A 13,910-nucleotide genomic window follows, 5' to 3' on the forward strand; every position below is an offset into this window, starting at 1 on the left:
CCTACGAGTCCTACACTTGGAGTCTTTATTCTCTCTGTTTTTTTTTTCCACGGTATTCGAAAATTCGATTTCTAATTGAATTTGGATAATTCAAAAATATAATCGGTTGAATTTGGATATTCCATTCTTATCAAATAGTTAATCGAATAATTAAAATATTTATTAATTATCTAAAATAATTAATAAATTAAATTTGAATCGAATCGAATATTTGAATATTTAATTGAATTCGAATTTGGATACGTTGAAAATCGAATCAAATTCAGATATCAGATTTTCTAATCAGATTCGAATTTGGATATTGCCTGATCTGATTCGATTTCGATCCGTTTACACCCCTACCCAAAATACTATATGATTGGATTTTCCACATTTGTGGTTGATAATTCCTCAACATTCTATTTCCTCATTTCTAATTTTTCTCAAATGAACAGGACATATTGGTGATCACTTTCTTTACCGGATGATGGATGGTTTTATGTTGAGACAAATTAAAAAGAGTGTACTTCATTGAAATATTGATACTTGATTTTTTTCTCAAAAAAATTATCAACAAGAACGAAAAATATAGCTAAAAAATAAAATTTATTAACAATATTAAAAGACGACATATTTTATTTTGTAAATGGGTATTTGGTATAATGACATTGCATTGCCATTTTTATTTTGGATTGACTAAATACAATTTTGAATTTGTGCGAAATATGTGTTGCCACATCATACATGAATGCCATTTGAACTAAAAAAATGAGTGTGGATGAGAAATATCAAAACTGACATTTTAGTTAATTGAATAAAAATATTTTTAAAAACATTTCTAATATATCACCGAAATTTTATTAATCAACCCAAAATGCAACAGATAAATGGTATTTTATTTATGATATATAGTATCTGAAAACCATATAAACTTGATCCATTTTGATCCCAAGAATATTAATAGCATTGACTTCTGATCTGGGTATATCAAATATGAAACCTACTTGTTTATGGCAGTCTCATCAGTATAATTAATAAAGGCGTAAATGAATAATTAATTTATATTCAGATTCTTTAAAAAAATCCTGAATACATGAATTAACTAACCAAATAGAGATCGAAATTCGAAAATCAAGACCCAGTTGGGGGTTAAGCTTCCTTCAAAAGCCCACTGCCTCGGTGAGGGTTGGAATGATAGAAGGAAGACCCAGAAAACCAAAATGGTTGGAAGCGTTTGGAGGGTCTCAACTCTCAAGACTCAAAACTCAAAAGGTAACTGGAGTTGAGGATGAGGACAGTTGGTCAAACAATGGTCAACAGGCTTTATCCCTTTTCTGGGGACCATTTAGTAGAGAGGGGTAAATTGGGAATGTAGGGGGAAGTAAATTCTGAAGATTAACCGTGTGTGGTTAATGGAATTACAATTACCAGGCTTCTTTAATTTGGAAAGTTGGACCAAAGACGTGAGAGAGAGAGAGAGAGAGAGAGAGAGAGAGGAGGTTGATGAGTAGTATAGTATGTAGAGAGTAGTGTTGAGCGTGGTTGTCTGAATAGGGGTGAAAAAAAGGGGGATTGTCTGTGTGATGTAGGGCGAGTCAGGGGGCAGAGCTGAGGCATTTGGTCTGCGAAGAACTTAGCAAGCCCTCCTTTTTTTAAGCTTCTCCGGTCTTTCCCTTGTCGGCGACTTTTCCGGCGATTCTCGCCACCCTCTCCGCCTCTCGTTGTCCACCACCACTTTCTTCCTTCTCCCTTTCTTCTTCCGCTTATCCGGCGGTCACGCCGGAAAAACTACACATCGTAGTTGCTGATCTTCTTGTTCTTCAGCTTCTGAGAGAACAGAGAACTTTTTTTCTTTTGCGTCCATCTCTATCTGATTCTTCTGCTTTCATTTATTCGGTGGAGATATTGATTCTTGCTTTTTGTTGTAACCTGAGCCTTTTGTTGTGTTTGACCGGACATCTGTTGACGCTTGTTATTGATTCGAAGGGAGCTGAGCTGAGGAACCTGGAAGGTCTTCATCTTTGGATTTTTCTCATATATTTTTTTTTTGTATCTGTCTTTGTATTCGGATTCCGTGTCAGCTGAGAAAAGCCATTTTGAGTTATTTCGAGTTTGGACTCTCGGTCGTTTCTTTTGAATAAGAGCAACTCCGGCGCCTAATCTGGATGAAATCGAAAACCGTTTCCGGGGGGTGAAATGACGAGTTGAAGCCTTTTTTTTTTTCTTTCCATAATTTCCGGCGAAGCGTGTGGGAGAAGTTGCCGGAAGCAGTAAAATGAAGGTGCCGGCAAACGGTGCAGCGGCGACGGCGACGGCTAATGCCTGCGAAGGTTATTATTTTATAACATTTTTTTTTTAATTTTGCAATTTCCCCCTGAAATTCTTGTTTATATTTCGCGGTCTCTATTTCCGACATTTTCGAGACAAAAAGTAGCTATTTTCTTCCAAGAATTCCAGTGCCAATGAAGTGGTGGCACGTGTCATTGCAGGAGAGAGAAAGAGCATCAACTCTGAGCTATGGCACGCGTGCGCCGGACCTCTGGTCACGTTGCCGCCGGTCGGGAGCTACGTCGTCTACTTTCCACAAGGTCACAGCGAACAGGTGCGTTGGGGCTTCTGCTACCGTGCGCCGTTGTGTTGTCTGTTAACCTCCTCTCTAAAGTCTAAAATGGGATGGAACAAGTACACTATCGTGAACAATGTTGTGAAACAAAAACTGGGAAAAGTAATAAATGTGTTTGGAATTTGCTGCTCTGTGCTTTTGGTTTGGTGCCGAAAACCTCAACTGCTGTTGAGGCTTGTAAACATCTCTTTCTGTAGAATTCAGAAAAGTACACAAACTACAAAATAATTGGAAATTTGGAAGGCAAGTGCCTTTGGATTTTGCTAATGTGCACTACAGTGGTGTTGCTGGTTAACTTTTTATCCCATGGAAAATTGCAGAAATATTTGAAGTATCTATTTGTCCTTTGCGAATATCCATATGATCCCCCCTTTCCGTCCACAATCTTTTTTGTTTTCCATCCTTCCCTTCTTTTTGACATTTCTAATGATATTATGTCGGTCCATAATTTTTCTTCTCTTTTAATAAATGTTTTCCATGATTTCTTCTATTTCAACTGCTGTGTCCAGTTTATTATCTTACTGGGGAAGTGATAATACCATGATTCATCGGTTCATCTTTTTCCTAAATGTTAAAGGCTCTCTCATAGATGTGGTTACCCTGAAAAAATGAGGTCTAACTAGGGTTGTCGGAGAGCGTCTTTTGGTTTTTCCCCTGTTATCATATGGAAAAAATGTCACTATTTATAAATTGTTAATGGTTTGAATTTGTATGAAAAACATTTCCTTTCCAGATATTGTACAGTTGAAAACTTTAGCTTTTTAGATAATGGATTTTTACCTTACATGCCCTGTTTGAAATTATAATAATCATTGCTCATATGCAGCTTATTATCCTACTTGTTTCTGAGATTAAGGAAAAACAGGTAGAAATTATCTCTACTATTTGTTTCTATTTTCATACTGGTTGAATTAAAAGGAGGAAAAAATTTGTTTTTTCGGTCCCTGAAATATATGAAGATAGAACTTTAAGTCTGATGAAATTAAGGTGCCCAATGGAAAAATGAAATAAATTTCTTGTGGTTTTCCAGATACACCGGTGTCACTATCGTTCAAAATAAATTCTTTATCGAATTTTTGTTAAGGCTGAATTTTCTTCAATGTAAAAGAGGTGGGAAAAAACTTTGGCTGTATAGGGGTAGAAATCAAACCGAAGTTTTACAGATGGAAAAATAAAAACAAATAGTGTTTTACTTTTTTAGCATCATTTCACTGGTATTTCATGGGAAGGGTATTTTTTTGCTGTTTTCTCAGGTTGCGGCATCCATGCAGAAGGATATAGACGCCCACATCCCAAATTACCCAAATCTTCCATCGAAGCTAATTTGTCTCCTACACAATGTTACATTGCATGTAGGGATTTGACCATTTCCCCCTCATTTCTTTCTTACAATCATCTTTTCTCTAGTCAATTGATGGCTATACAATTTTAAACACATTTAATAACAATTGCATCTTCTTTTTCTGTTTGATTTTAAAGGCGGATGCAGAAACGGATGAAGTTTATGCTCAGATGACACTCCAGCCAGTTTCTACAGTAAGGATAATTTTTTTTTTCCTGATTTATCAAAAAAAAAGTTTTTTTTTCCTGATTTGATCCTCGCTCTGACATTTTCAAAGACATTATTATATGTAGTGTAGGCCTCACATTCTAATTAAAGTTCTCGTCTGAAGTTGTGTTTTTGTCCGAATCCATCTACTTGTGCAGTATGACAAGGAAGCATTACTGCAGTCAGATCTTGCACTAAAATCAACTAGGCCTCAGACAGAGTTCTTCTGCAAAACATTGACTGCAAGTGACACAAGTACACATGGTGGATTCTCTGTGCCCCGTCGTGCAGCAGAGAAAATATTCCCTCCTCTTGTAGGCATTTTCTACAACTATCGTATTTACTGCCTCAGGTTTATGGTTTTCTTTGGCAGTTAAGTCTTTTCTTTTGTTCTTCTGTATATAGGATTACTCACAGCAACCACCTGCTCAAGAGCTGGTGGCCAGAGATTTGCATGACAATGTATGGACCTTCCGCCATATATATCGAGGTAAGCTGCTTTGAATCCATGAAAATTTTTGTTTTGGCAACTCACGGTGTCAATTCAGTTTGTATGTTTGCATGGAACTTGTATTTGTTTTGTCTAAAATTCTGTATGACAAATCCTGTTTATGTTCATTATTCAGGCCAACCCAAAAGGCACTTACTCACAACAGGTTGGAGCCTATTTGTCAGTGGAAAGAGGCTTTTTGCTGGGGATTCTGTCTTATTCATTAGGTAATTATGCCATCTCAATCAATGAAAAATGCACAAGTGCCTGTCATATGTATGTTTATCTGTTTAGTTTTTAAATTGGTGACACTTTTTTGTCCTTGTTTTTGTTTTTTAGTCAGAAGTAGCTTTGCTAATTCCAGTAACCGTGTCTTTCCAGTTCAATACCTCACTTTTTAAGGGCCAGCTAATTTTGATGAGCCTTTTTCTCATGATTGTGAACAGAGATGAAAAACAGCAGCTTCTCTTGGGTATCAGACGAGCCAACAGGCAACCAACAAATATATCATCATCGGTTTTATCAAGTGATAGCATGCATATTGGCATCCTTGCTGCAGCAGCTCATGCAGCCGCCAACCACAGCCCCTTTACTGTGTTCTATAATCCAAGGTATTTGTTTTTTTGTTTATTTTAGTCTTCGTTATTAATTTTGTTAAGTACCTTGTGCAAAAAAAATGTTAAAGTTAAGACCTATACCCCTCCGAAGACCCCAGATAGCTGGCAGTCTGGGACCAATATTGGGTAATGGCTTTTTAAGTCTTCATTATTAATTTTAATCTCTCTTATCTATCTTTGCCTTTCTGTGAGGGTCTTCATGAGTTCTGAAGTGAAGTAGGTTTGATTAATTTAATTTCATCTGGCTCTAAACTTAAATTATGAACACTGGGTAGTCTTTCTGAAACAACCCTTGTTGATGCAGGGCTAGTCCATCAGAATTTGTTATCCCTTTAGCCAAGTATTACAAGGCGGTATATGGTAACCAAATATCCCTTGGCATGCGGTTCCGTATGATGTTTGAAACTGAAGAGTCAGGGACGAGAAGGTTGTTATATGTGACTTTATCCTCTCAGTACTGAAATTACTGTGGTCTATTCAAAACTTGAAGTACTTCCACACGACATGGGTTCTGAGTATTTATTTTGCAGGTATATGGGTACAATCACAGGCATTAGTGATCTAGATCCTATAAGGTGGAAAAACTCACAATGGCGCAACCTTCAGGTATAAAAATTTCCCTAAATGTGGAATCTAATTATTATAATCAATGCTACTATATTACATTTATCATCTTTATAACATGGATATTATCATCTTTTCTTTATCAATAGGTTGGCTGGGATGAGTCCACAGCTGGGGAAAGGCGTAATAGGGTCTCAATATGGGAGATAGAACCAGTGGCAGCTCCCTTTTTCATTTGTCCCCCACCTTTCTTCAGATCAAAGCGCCCGAGGCAACCAGGAATGCCAGGTTTGTTGTTTGCCTTTTTTCACATGACTAATGAATGCAATAGTTATGGTAATTCTTTTCCTTTTTATGAATTTAGGCATCAACTTTCTTTCTTGAAATGAAAAAAAAGGGAAAAAAGAGAACTTTCTCCCAAGCCCTGCACTGAGGCAATCAACAGCTTCAATTGTGGCCCCGAAAAAAATGCCCTAGGTTAAATTTTAACCTTCATGGCCTCTATGATGGAACTTGTTGAATGGAGTCTAACCTACTCAGAGGTGCTGGGTGCAAGATAGGCATGCTAAAACCATATTCTCATGCCTTGTTACTATTTTCCTTTTTCCTTTCTGATATCAAACTGCTGAACGGAAGCAGGTTACCCTGTAATATTATAGTCTTCTTCTCATGGGTCTGTTCCTTTTAGTGGATGCCTGATCCTCCATCTTTATGATGGATTTGCAGATGATGACTCTTCTGATCTAGATAATATTTTCAAGAGGACAATGCCTTGGCTTGGTGATGATATCTGCATAAAGGATCCTCAGACTCAGAATGCTGTATTACCTGGCCTGAGTTTGGTCCAGTGGATGAACATGCAGCATAGTTCTCTTGGCAATTCAACCATGCAACCTGATTACATGCGCTCTCTGGCTGGACCAGTTATGCAGAACCTAGCTGCTGCAGATATTTCCCGCCAGTTGGGTTTGCCAGGGTCACAAATAATGCAGCAAAATAACCTCAACTTCAATACACAGAGGCCACTTCAGCAAGTACAACAGCTTGATCAGCTGGCAAAGCTTCCAACGACACTGAATCAATTGGGCTCTGTCATGCGACCCCAGCAGCTGGATGACATAAGTCAGCAATCAAGGTCAAATCTAATTAATCAAACAGTTCAATCAAATCAAACCCAGGCCCAGTTATTACAGCCTCAGGTTTTGGTGCAATCCCCCCATGTTCATCAACAGAAAACACTCATCCAGAGCCACCAAATTTCCACCAACCTCCCTCAGATCCCACAACAGACACAGCCACAGCCACCGCAGCTGCAGCAACTACAGATACAACAACAGCAACAGCAGCAACATCAGCAACTACAACAACAGCAGCAGCAGCAGCAACAACAGCAACCACAACAACAACAACAACAACAACAACAACAGCAGCAGCAGCAGCAGCAGCAACAGCAACAGCAACATCAACAGCAGCTGCAACAAGTTACTGCTCAAATCCCACAACCAAATCGTATGCCAGTTCAGCTTCCTTATCAAGTGAATCAACAATTACAGATGTCAGAACAGCAGATTCAATTGCAACTGCTGCAGAAGCTTCAGCAGCAACAGCAATCTCTTTTGTTACAGCAGTCCACACAACCGCAACCACCTCAACTGACTCAACTCCACGAGCAGCAAAAGCAGGTCTTGGAAGTGCCTCAAAATTTACCAAACTCCAACCCTAACTCATTTCCTCAGCAGATGGCAAAGAATCATACACAGCCTGGTATTCGGTTCTCTAATCCAGTACAGCAGCACCAGACGCAGCCAAAGCTTCCACAACAGCAACCTGTCACACTGGCAGAGTTGCCTGGGCAACTTGTGCTTCCTCCAGCCCCAACAATAAATTTGCTTTCAACTACAGGCAGCAGTGTATTGACTGCCACTGGAGGGGCACAATCAGGGCTTACTGATGAGCTTCCTTCTTGTTCCACCTCTCCTTCCACAAACAACTGCCCCAATGTAGCTCAGCCAATTATAAGCACTAGACCACAGTGTAGCATGGCATTGCCAGAAGAGATTACTCAGTCTGCTGTAACGCTTCTGAGTCCCAGCACCTTGGAAGCCATGTCATCTCGCCCAAATTTGGTGAGGGATTTGCAACAGAAGCCTGATGTCAAACCATCAATTCCCATTTCCAAGAGTCAGACTCAAGGGGTTGTTGCCCCACAAACATACTTAAATGCAGCATCCCAGATGGATTGCTTGGACACATCATCAACAACCTCGGTTTGTCTTTCCCAAAATGATGGGGCTTTACAACAGAACTTTCCATATTCTTCTGTCAATCCACAGTCCATGTTGCTTAGAGATGCAAGTCAAGATGGGGAAGTTCAAACTGATCCAAGGAACAACACACTGTTTGGGGTTAACATTGATGGCCCCCTTGGGATACCCCTGACTCCTGATCCTTTGCTGTCCAAGGGAATTGGGTCAGGAAAGGATTTCTCAAACAATCTCTCTTCAGGTAGCATGCTTGCAAACTTTGGAAATTCAAAGGAGGCCCAGCAAGAACTTTCCTCTTCAATTGTTTCTCAGTCATTTGGGGTTCCAGACATAGCATTCAATTCTCTTGATTCTACCATCAATGACAATGGATTCTTGGGTAGAGGTCCATGGGCTCCACCACCCCCCCAATTTCAGCGAATGCGGACGTTCACTAAGGTCTGTGGTTTCAACTAAAACTTGCAACAGGTGGAACTTTATTTTACTTTTATCATTCTATTTTTACTCCAAAAATTTGACTGAATTGTCTTTTATATTAAAGGTGTACAAGCGGGGGGCTGTTGGCAGATCCATTGATATTACTCGCTATTCAGGCTATGATGAACTCAAACAAGATTTAGCACGTAGATTTGGAATAGAGGGGCAGCTTGAGGATCGACAGAGAATAGGATGGAAGCTTGTCTACGTGGACCATGAAAATGATGTCCTACTAGTGGGGGATGACCCTTGGGAGTAAGTCCTGATATATCTTTTCCCACAGATTTCTGTATCTTTTACTAAAGAATCTAAACTGATATGAAAAGAGTCTGAAGTTGGATTAGGCTTTCTTTTTTCTTTTTTTTTTTTTTTTTCTATACTTTCTTCGATAGGGACTGGGATGGGATTGGGGGAAATGGCCTTCAATAACTCTGAATATTTCTTCATAATCACTTGTCCTCTAGCATACTAGCACTGCCAGAAAGTTATTGTACCTTCCAGGTTCTGGTTTGTAGAGATCTAGCAGATGTGCAGCCTCAATTGGCAAAAGTAGATAATCGGTGAATTCTGATTAATTTTGCAGGGAGTTTGTGAACTGTGTAAGATACATCAAGATACTGTCCCCCCAAGAAGTCCAGCAAATGAGCTTGGATGGAGATCTCGGGACGGGTGTGCTTCCTAATCAGGCCTGCAGCAGCTCTGATGGTGGGAATGCATGGAGAAATGGTCATTGTGATCAGAACTCTGGGAATCCTTCGGCTGGGTCATATGATCACTGAATATTCGGCTGTGGAACCTGATTGGCACTCGTAACAATAAGAACTATCCATTCTAGATCCATATTAATCAGCCAGTGAGTTTGTGTTTGATTGGGCTCTCATGGTTGAGTTTTGCTGCCTCAAACCAGTTTGGTTCCAGCTGGCAGAAGGTGCAAGAAAGTATATCTGGAATGAGGATATAACCACCATCCACTGGTTCATGAGGCGCATGTCTAAATTTTGAATCTGTATTGAAGATAAACTGTGGTGAGGGCAGCTTAAGTAGGAAAAAGGCCATTTGATTGATCAACAACTTCAATTGGCCCAGGTTTTCTTATGTAGATTCTGCTTCGTGTTTGGGGAAGAACAAAGTAAGTACCACAACGGGCATACGATATAATGATGCTACATTGCAGAAAGCACAGAAGCTAGAAATTTGTACTGCTTGGTTTCAAAATGTATAAATGTGTAGAGTTCTATTTTTCCTCTCCTGCAGAAAAATGCTTCTGTAAATTACATCAGTATTGTAGCTTGAGTATTGTCACAGCAAGCCTTTCCAGAATTCAGAGCAATGGACTGGGCTTTCCTTGCATATTTCACAAATTGGCCTTGTCAAATTTTATGCCTTAAAATGCTGCGATCAAATCAAACGAGCTGAATTTATGTTCATTTGGAATGTTTTGAAAATCTCCCACGAATTACTGTAGTGTACCTCGGCAAGAGAACGAGACTTGATTTGATCTAGGAACTCTACAGGAGAACGACTAGAGAGATATGTCTTTACTTTTGACGGCCATTTTGGATTTGCATCGACAGTTATCAACATGGTGTGACATCGAATAGAATTTTACTTGTTTTATTGAGCGGACGGTGGACATAGGTGATGACTGTCCAATCAGGCTAGACGTTAGCTGCTTATTATTATTTTACTCACTTGGCTTCAAATTTGTCCAAGTCTGATTACAGAATGCCTAACCTTTCTTCTCAACAATGCTTGTTTGATTAAGGGTTACAAAAAAGGTTTCGCTTTTCCATGAATTTTTCACGTGTGTCCACTCTCTTCCACAAAAAAAAAAAAAAAACCAAAGGCCTTGACCAAAATATTATATATTTGTTTGCAGAATTCAAGTAAAATTTACTTTAACTGATAGAAGTCAAGGACCACAGAAAACGAGTTGGGAAAAGGGAAAGGAAAATAATCTATTTTGTCTCATTTTATGTTTTTTAGCGGATGTAGCAATAAACAAACACATTTCAGGTGGCAAATTTCCCTTTAGTCTGTTTAGTTGCAGTGCAATTTTATATGTATTAGTACAAATACGTAAGTGCAAATGAAAAGAATACAAGTTTTGGTTTAATTTTATTTTGGGTTTTACTTTTTTACTTTATTTTGTTTAAGTCTTTTGCTTTACTTCATTTGTACTGCAATCTAACAAAATAAGGTAAATTTTAAAATAAAATAAATTATAATTTGTACCAAAATCATTTGTATTACCATAGTTTTGCATCAGTGCAAGGTTCAAAATATCGATATGCTTGATACATCGGTAGAGGCGTATCAGGTAGTACCCGGTAGCTTTTTTTTTTTTTTAATTTTTGTAGTTTTTGTTTTCAAAACCGGTTCAGAGGGGCTGCTTGTCTGCCTCTTGAACCGGTTGAAATCCCAAAACACTCCTTGGGTGTGTCAGGAAGCCCCAGATACGGTCAGATACGTATCGATATTTTAGATCTTGCATCAGTGCAAATAAATTCATATTACAACCAAACACAACCTTAGACCCAGTTTGGAAGGAGTACAAATACAAATATGTACATTACAAAACTACAAATAGATACAAAATATATGATTTTGCACTCTACATATTTGTATTTTTACTCCTTCCAAACTAAGCCTAAGTTTTAATTTGGAAATGATGTAAATAGAGTGAATGTAAATATACAGTGTAAAATGGTTCGTACAATTGCAAACTTGGGATAATTTTGCATTGATAAATTTACCTTATTACCAAACATACTTTTAGCTGTAATGGATACAAATACGAATCCCAATAAAATATATCTTTAAACGAAAGCCTACATTGAATGCAAATTTGCTTTTTTTTATTGATATATATATTTACATTTCATTTTCAATGTAAACATGCATTGAAAAATGTATTTTCTGTTATTTGTCAATAAATAACTGCACCCTTGTCAAACACTGGCAAAACTGAATCAGAATACATATTTACCTTGAATTGGGATTTACACTGTGTTTGCATCATTTCCAAACCGAGCCTTAGTTTTTGGGAATTCAAGGAGTCAACTTTACGGTGCATGAGAGTGGTGAGTTAAATTCGATGCAAAATCTGGACGCTTTCTTTGGAAATTCACAGCTAAAGTTGGAAGAAAGAATGTTTTAGTCAAGTAATGCTGGAGCTGAGAGTGGCTGTTTCTATCTAATGTTTACATCAACAGTTCCTTGAGAGATGAGAAAAGTCATTATTGGTTTTAGAATCGTGTACTCAATGTCTCAAAATTTAAGCATTAACAGTTATTTAACTGTTCCAAGTTGAATCTTCATATTCAAGTTGGCATTGATTAAGACGTTTAAATTGTCCAAATATTTATTGATGTAACTTGCCTGGTTAGGTGGAGACTGTGGAGCTTAGTCATCATCACTCATCACTGCCCAACCTCCATAATTCCTCCCACCAAGCAAAACTTGGTTATTAACTTGGGTTAGGATGTGTTGTGACTTGTGAGAAGCACTCTGTGAGGGGTAAGTCCCAATTCTGATTTGAGCTTTGAAATACTGTGTTTTGATTGGTCAGATGCTTTTCGGTTGAACCCTTTTTTTACATAATTGGCCAGAATGTTCAGGTTAGTGCCCTGGTGTATATGACTGATGGACTATGTAACCAATCACAAATAAACACACAAGCATTCCTTACACATGGGACACTGGGTCATTGACTCATTGGTAACATGAATTTGTCCAGTCCAAAATCAATTTGAATGGATTGGATGGACTAACAAGACATTGGATTAGACCAATCTGATCCAAAATATTTATTAGATTGGATTGGACATGGTCCGTCTGTAATAAATTTATATTAGACTGGTTGGATTAAACCGATATCTAGTCCATTGACCTAAGATAAGAATATAGGTGTCAATAGACTGGGTTTGGATTGAAACCAATTTAAATTAAAACAAATTTGAACAGATTGGCTGTTCCAGACATTGATTGGACTGATCCAAAATATTCGTTGGATTGGATTGGACCTGATCCATTTGTAATAGACTTATATTGGACTGGATTGAATTGGACCAAATCCGGTCCAATTGACAACCCTAAAACCATCACGGTTGAGGGGTCAAGACTCTGATATTAGATTTTAGATCAATAAGCGTGAATCACAACTCACAAGCAGTGCTTGTTGTTGTTCTAGAGTTATCTTTCGTTTTCTGGGAAGTAGGGGTGGACCGTTGGACTCTACAAAGGCTGCAAAGTTGAATATCACTGTCAATCATCTCAATTTAGAAAAGAATCCATCAATTTTGAATTTTGGGTTCTCCTCTGATTTTCTTTCTTTCTGTCTATCAGTCACGCTTCAACTGTGAAGACCCATAGTTGTTAAATATTTCTTTTGAGCTTTTATTCTTTCTTTTTCACTTTCTTCCACATCTTTGGCAAGGTTTCAGTGGAGTTCATAATGGAGCCGTAAAGTGAATGAAAGATGTTCAAGGAAGAAGGCTATCTTCTTAGATTGTGTTTGGACTTGGATTAAGGAGGAAGTGGACAAGCTGTTCACAACCCTTTGGTGGTCGATGATAAGGAAGCGCAAAATCCCCAAGTTGCATTCCATTTTCCATTGAAGCGACAGAAAGCAGCAGCATATAATCGAAACAAAACCTTATCTTCTTTTAAGGGCATCAACATCAAACCATCACATTAAACCAAAGGGGGAAGTGGGGAAGGAAAACATGGAGGAATCCAGATTTCATCCTCACAGAATTGCTCTTTATACACCGACCTCATGGCACTTTCATATGCACATAAAAAACATCTTTCCATGAATAAAAATATGTAAGGATGGTGTGAGAACCAATTTTGTGAGGACTAGATCCAATCTCAACAGAGTGGCGATAAGGCCTAAACCTGACTAGGAAACAGATTTCTTAGGTTATTTAATCAATCTGAATACATTATAAAAGAAAAAAAAAAACAAGAGAAATGGCCTGAAGATAAAGGTGATGGATGGTAACAGCTTCCATTTTATCAGTGTTTTAAGATTCAGCCTGGACTGGATGATTGGACAGTGAACTGGGAACTGGTAGCCTTCTGGGTTCCAGGTAAATGCCAGTTAAATGATGGTTTTGCAGGATTTCATGGGTTGGACGGGCAAACCAGTAAAATCAGGACCTGTGGAGCATTCCTGTTTTTAATCCGGCCCAAGTCTTAAAATACTTCTTTTGATTATATATACTGTCTAGTAATATTGGGGTCTTAGTTCTTAGACTTCCTTTGGTTTACAGTCAGAATTGGAATCAGAATCAGAATGCTTTATTCTATAGTCTGTTTGGTTAAAACAAGAATCAGAATA

General features: G+C 38.3%; 1 protein-coding gene across 2 annotated transcripts; it reads left to right on the forward strand.

The window, feature by feature from the left end:
- The first annotated feature begins 1,443 nt into the window (after window positions 1-1,443).
- On the forward strand, window positions 1,444-9,924 carry LOC148844250 (auxin response factor 19-like). Of its 2 annotated transcripts, XM_088958197.1 has the most exons (15): window positions 1,447-2,309; window positions 2,469-2,581; window positions 3,429-3,467; window positions 3,856-3,954; window positions 4,082-4,138; window positions 4,310-4,465; window positions 4,557-4,641; window positions 4,778-4,868; window positions 5,088-5,252; window positions 5,563-5,685; window positions 5,789-5,864; window positions 5,972-6,110; window positions 6,549-8,524; window positions 8,628-8,818; window positions 9,147-9,924. In XM_088958197.1, the coding sequence occupies exons 1-15, from the start codon at window positions 2,255-2,257 to the stop codon at window positions 9,340-9,342; spliced, it is 3,561 nt and encodes a 1,186-aa protein (XP_088814323.1). In that variant the 5' UTR covers window positions 1,447-2,254; the 3' UTR covers window positions 9,343-9,924. The 2 variants fall into 2 exon arrangements, with proteins under 2 accessions (XP_088814324.1, XP_088814323.1); XM_088958198.1 differs by lacking the exon at window positions 3,429-3,467 and having other exon boundaries at window positions 1,444-2,309.
- Window positions 9,925-13,910: the final 3,986 nt, after the last annotated feature.

This window comes from Nelumbo lutea, chromosome 8, assembly GCF_056320005.1.
Source record: "Nelumbo lutea isolate HS-2025 chromosome 8, American lotus-T2T, whole genome shotgun sequence".
Taxonomy (NCBI): Eukaryota; Viridiplantae; Streptophyta; class Magnoliopsida; order Proteales; family Nelumbonaceae; genus Nelumbo; species Nelumbo lutea.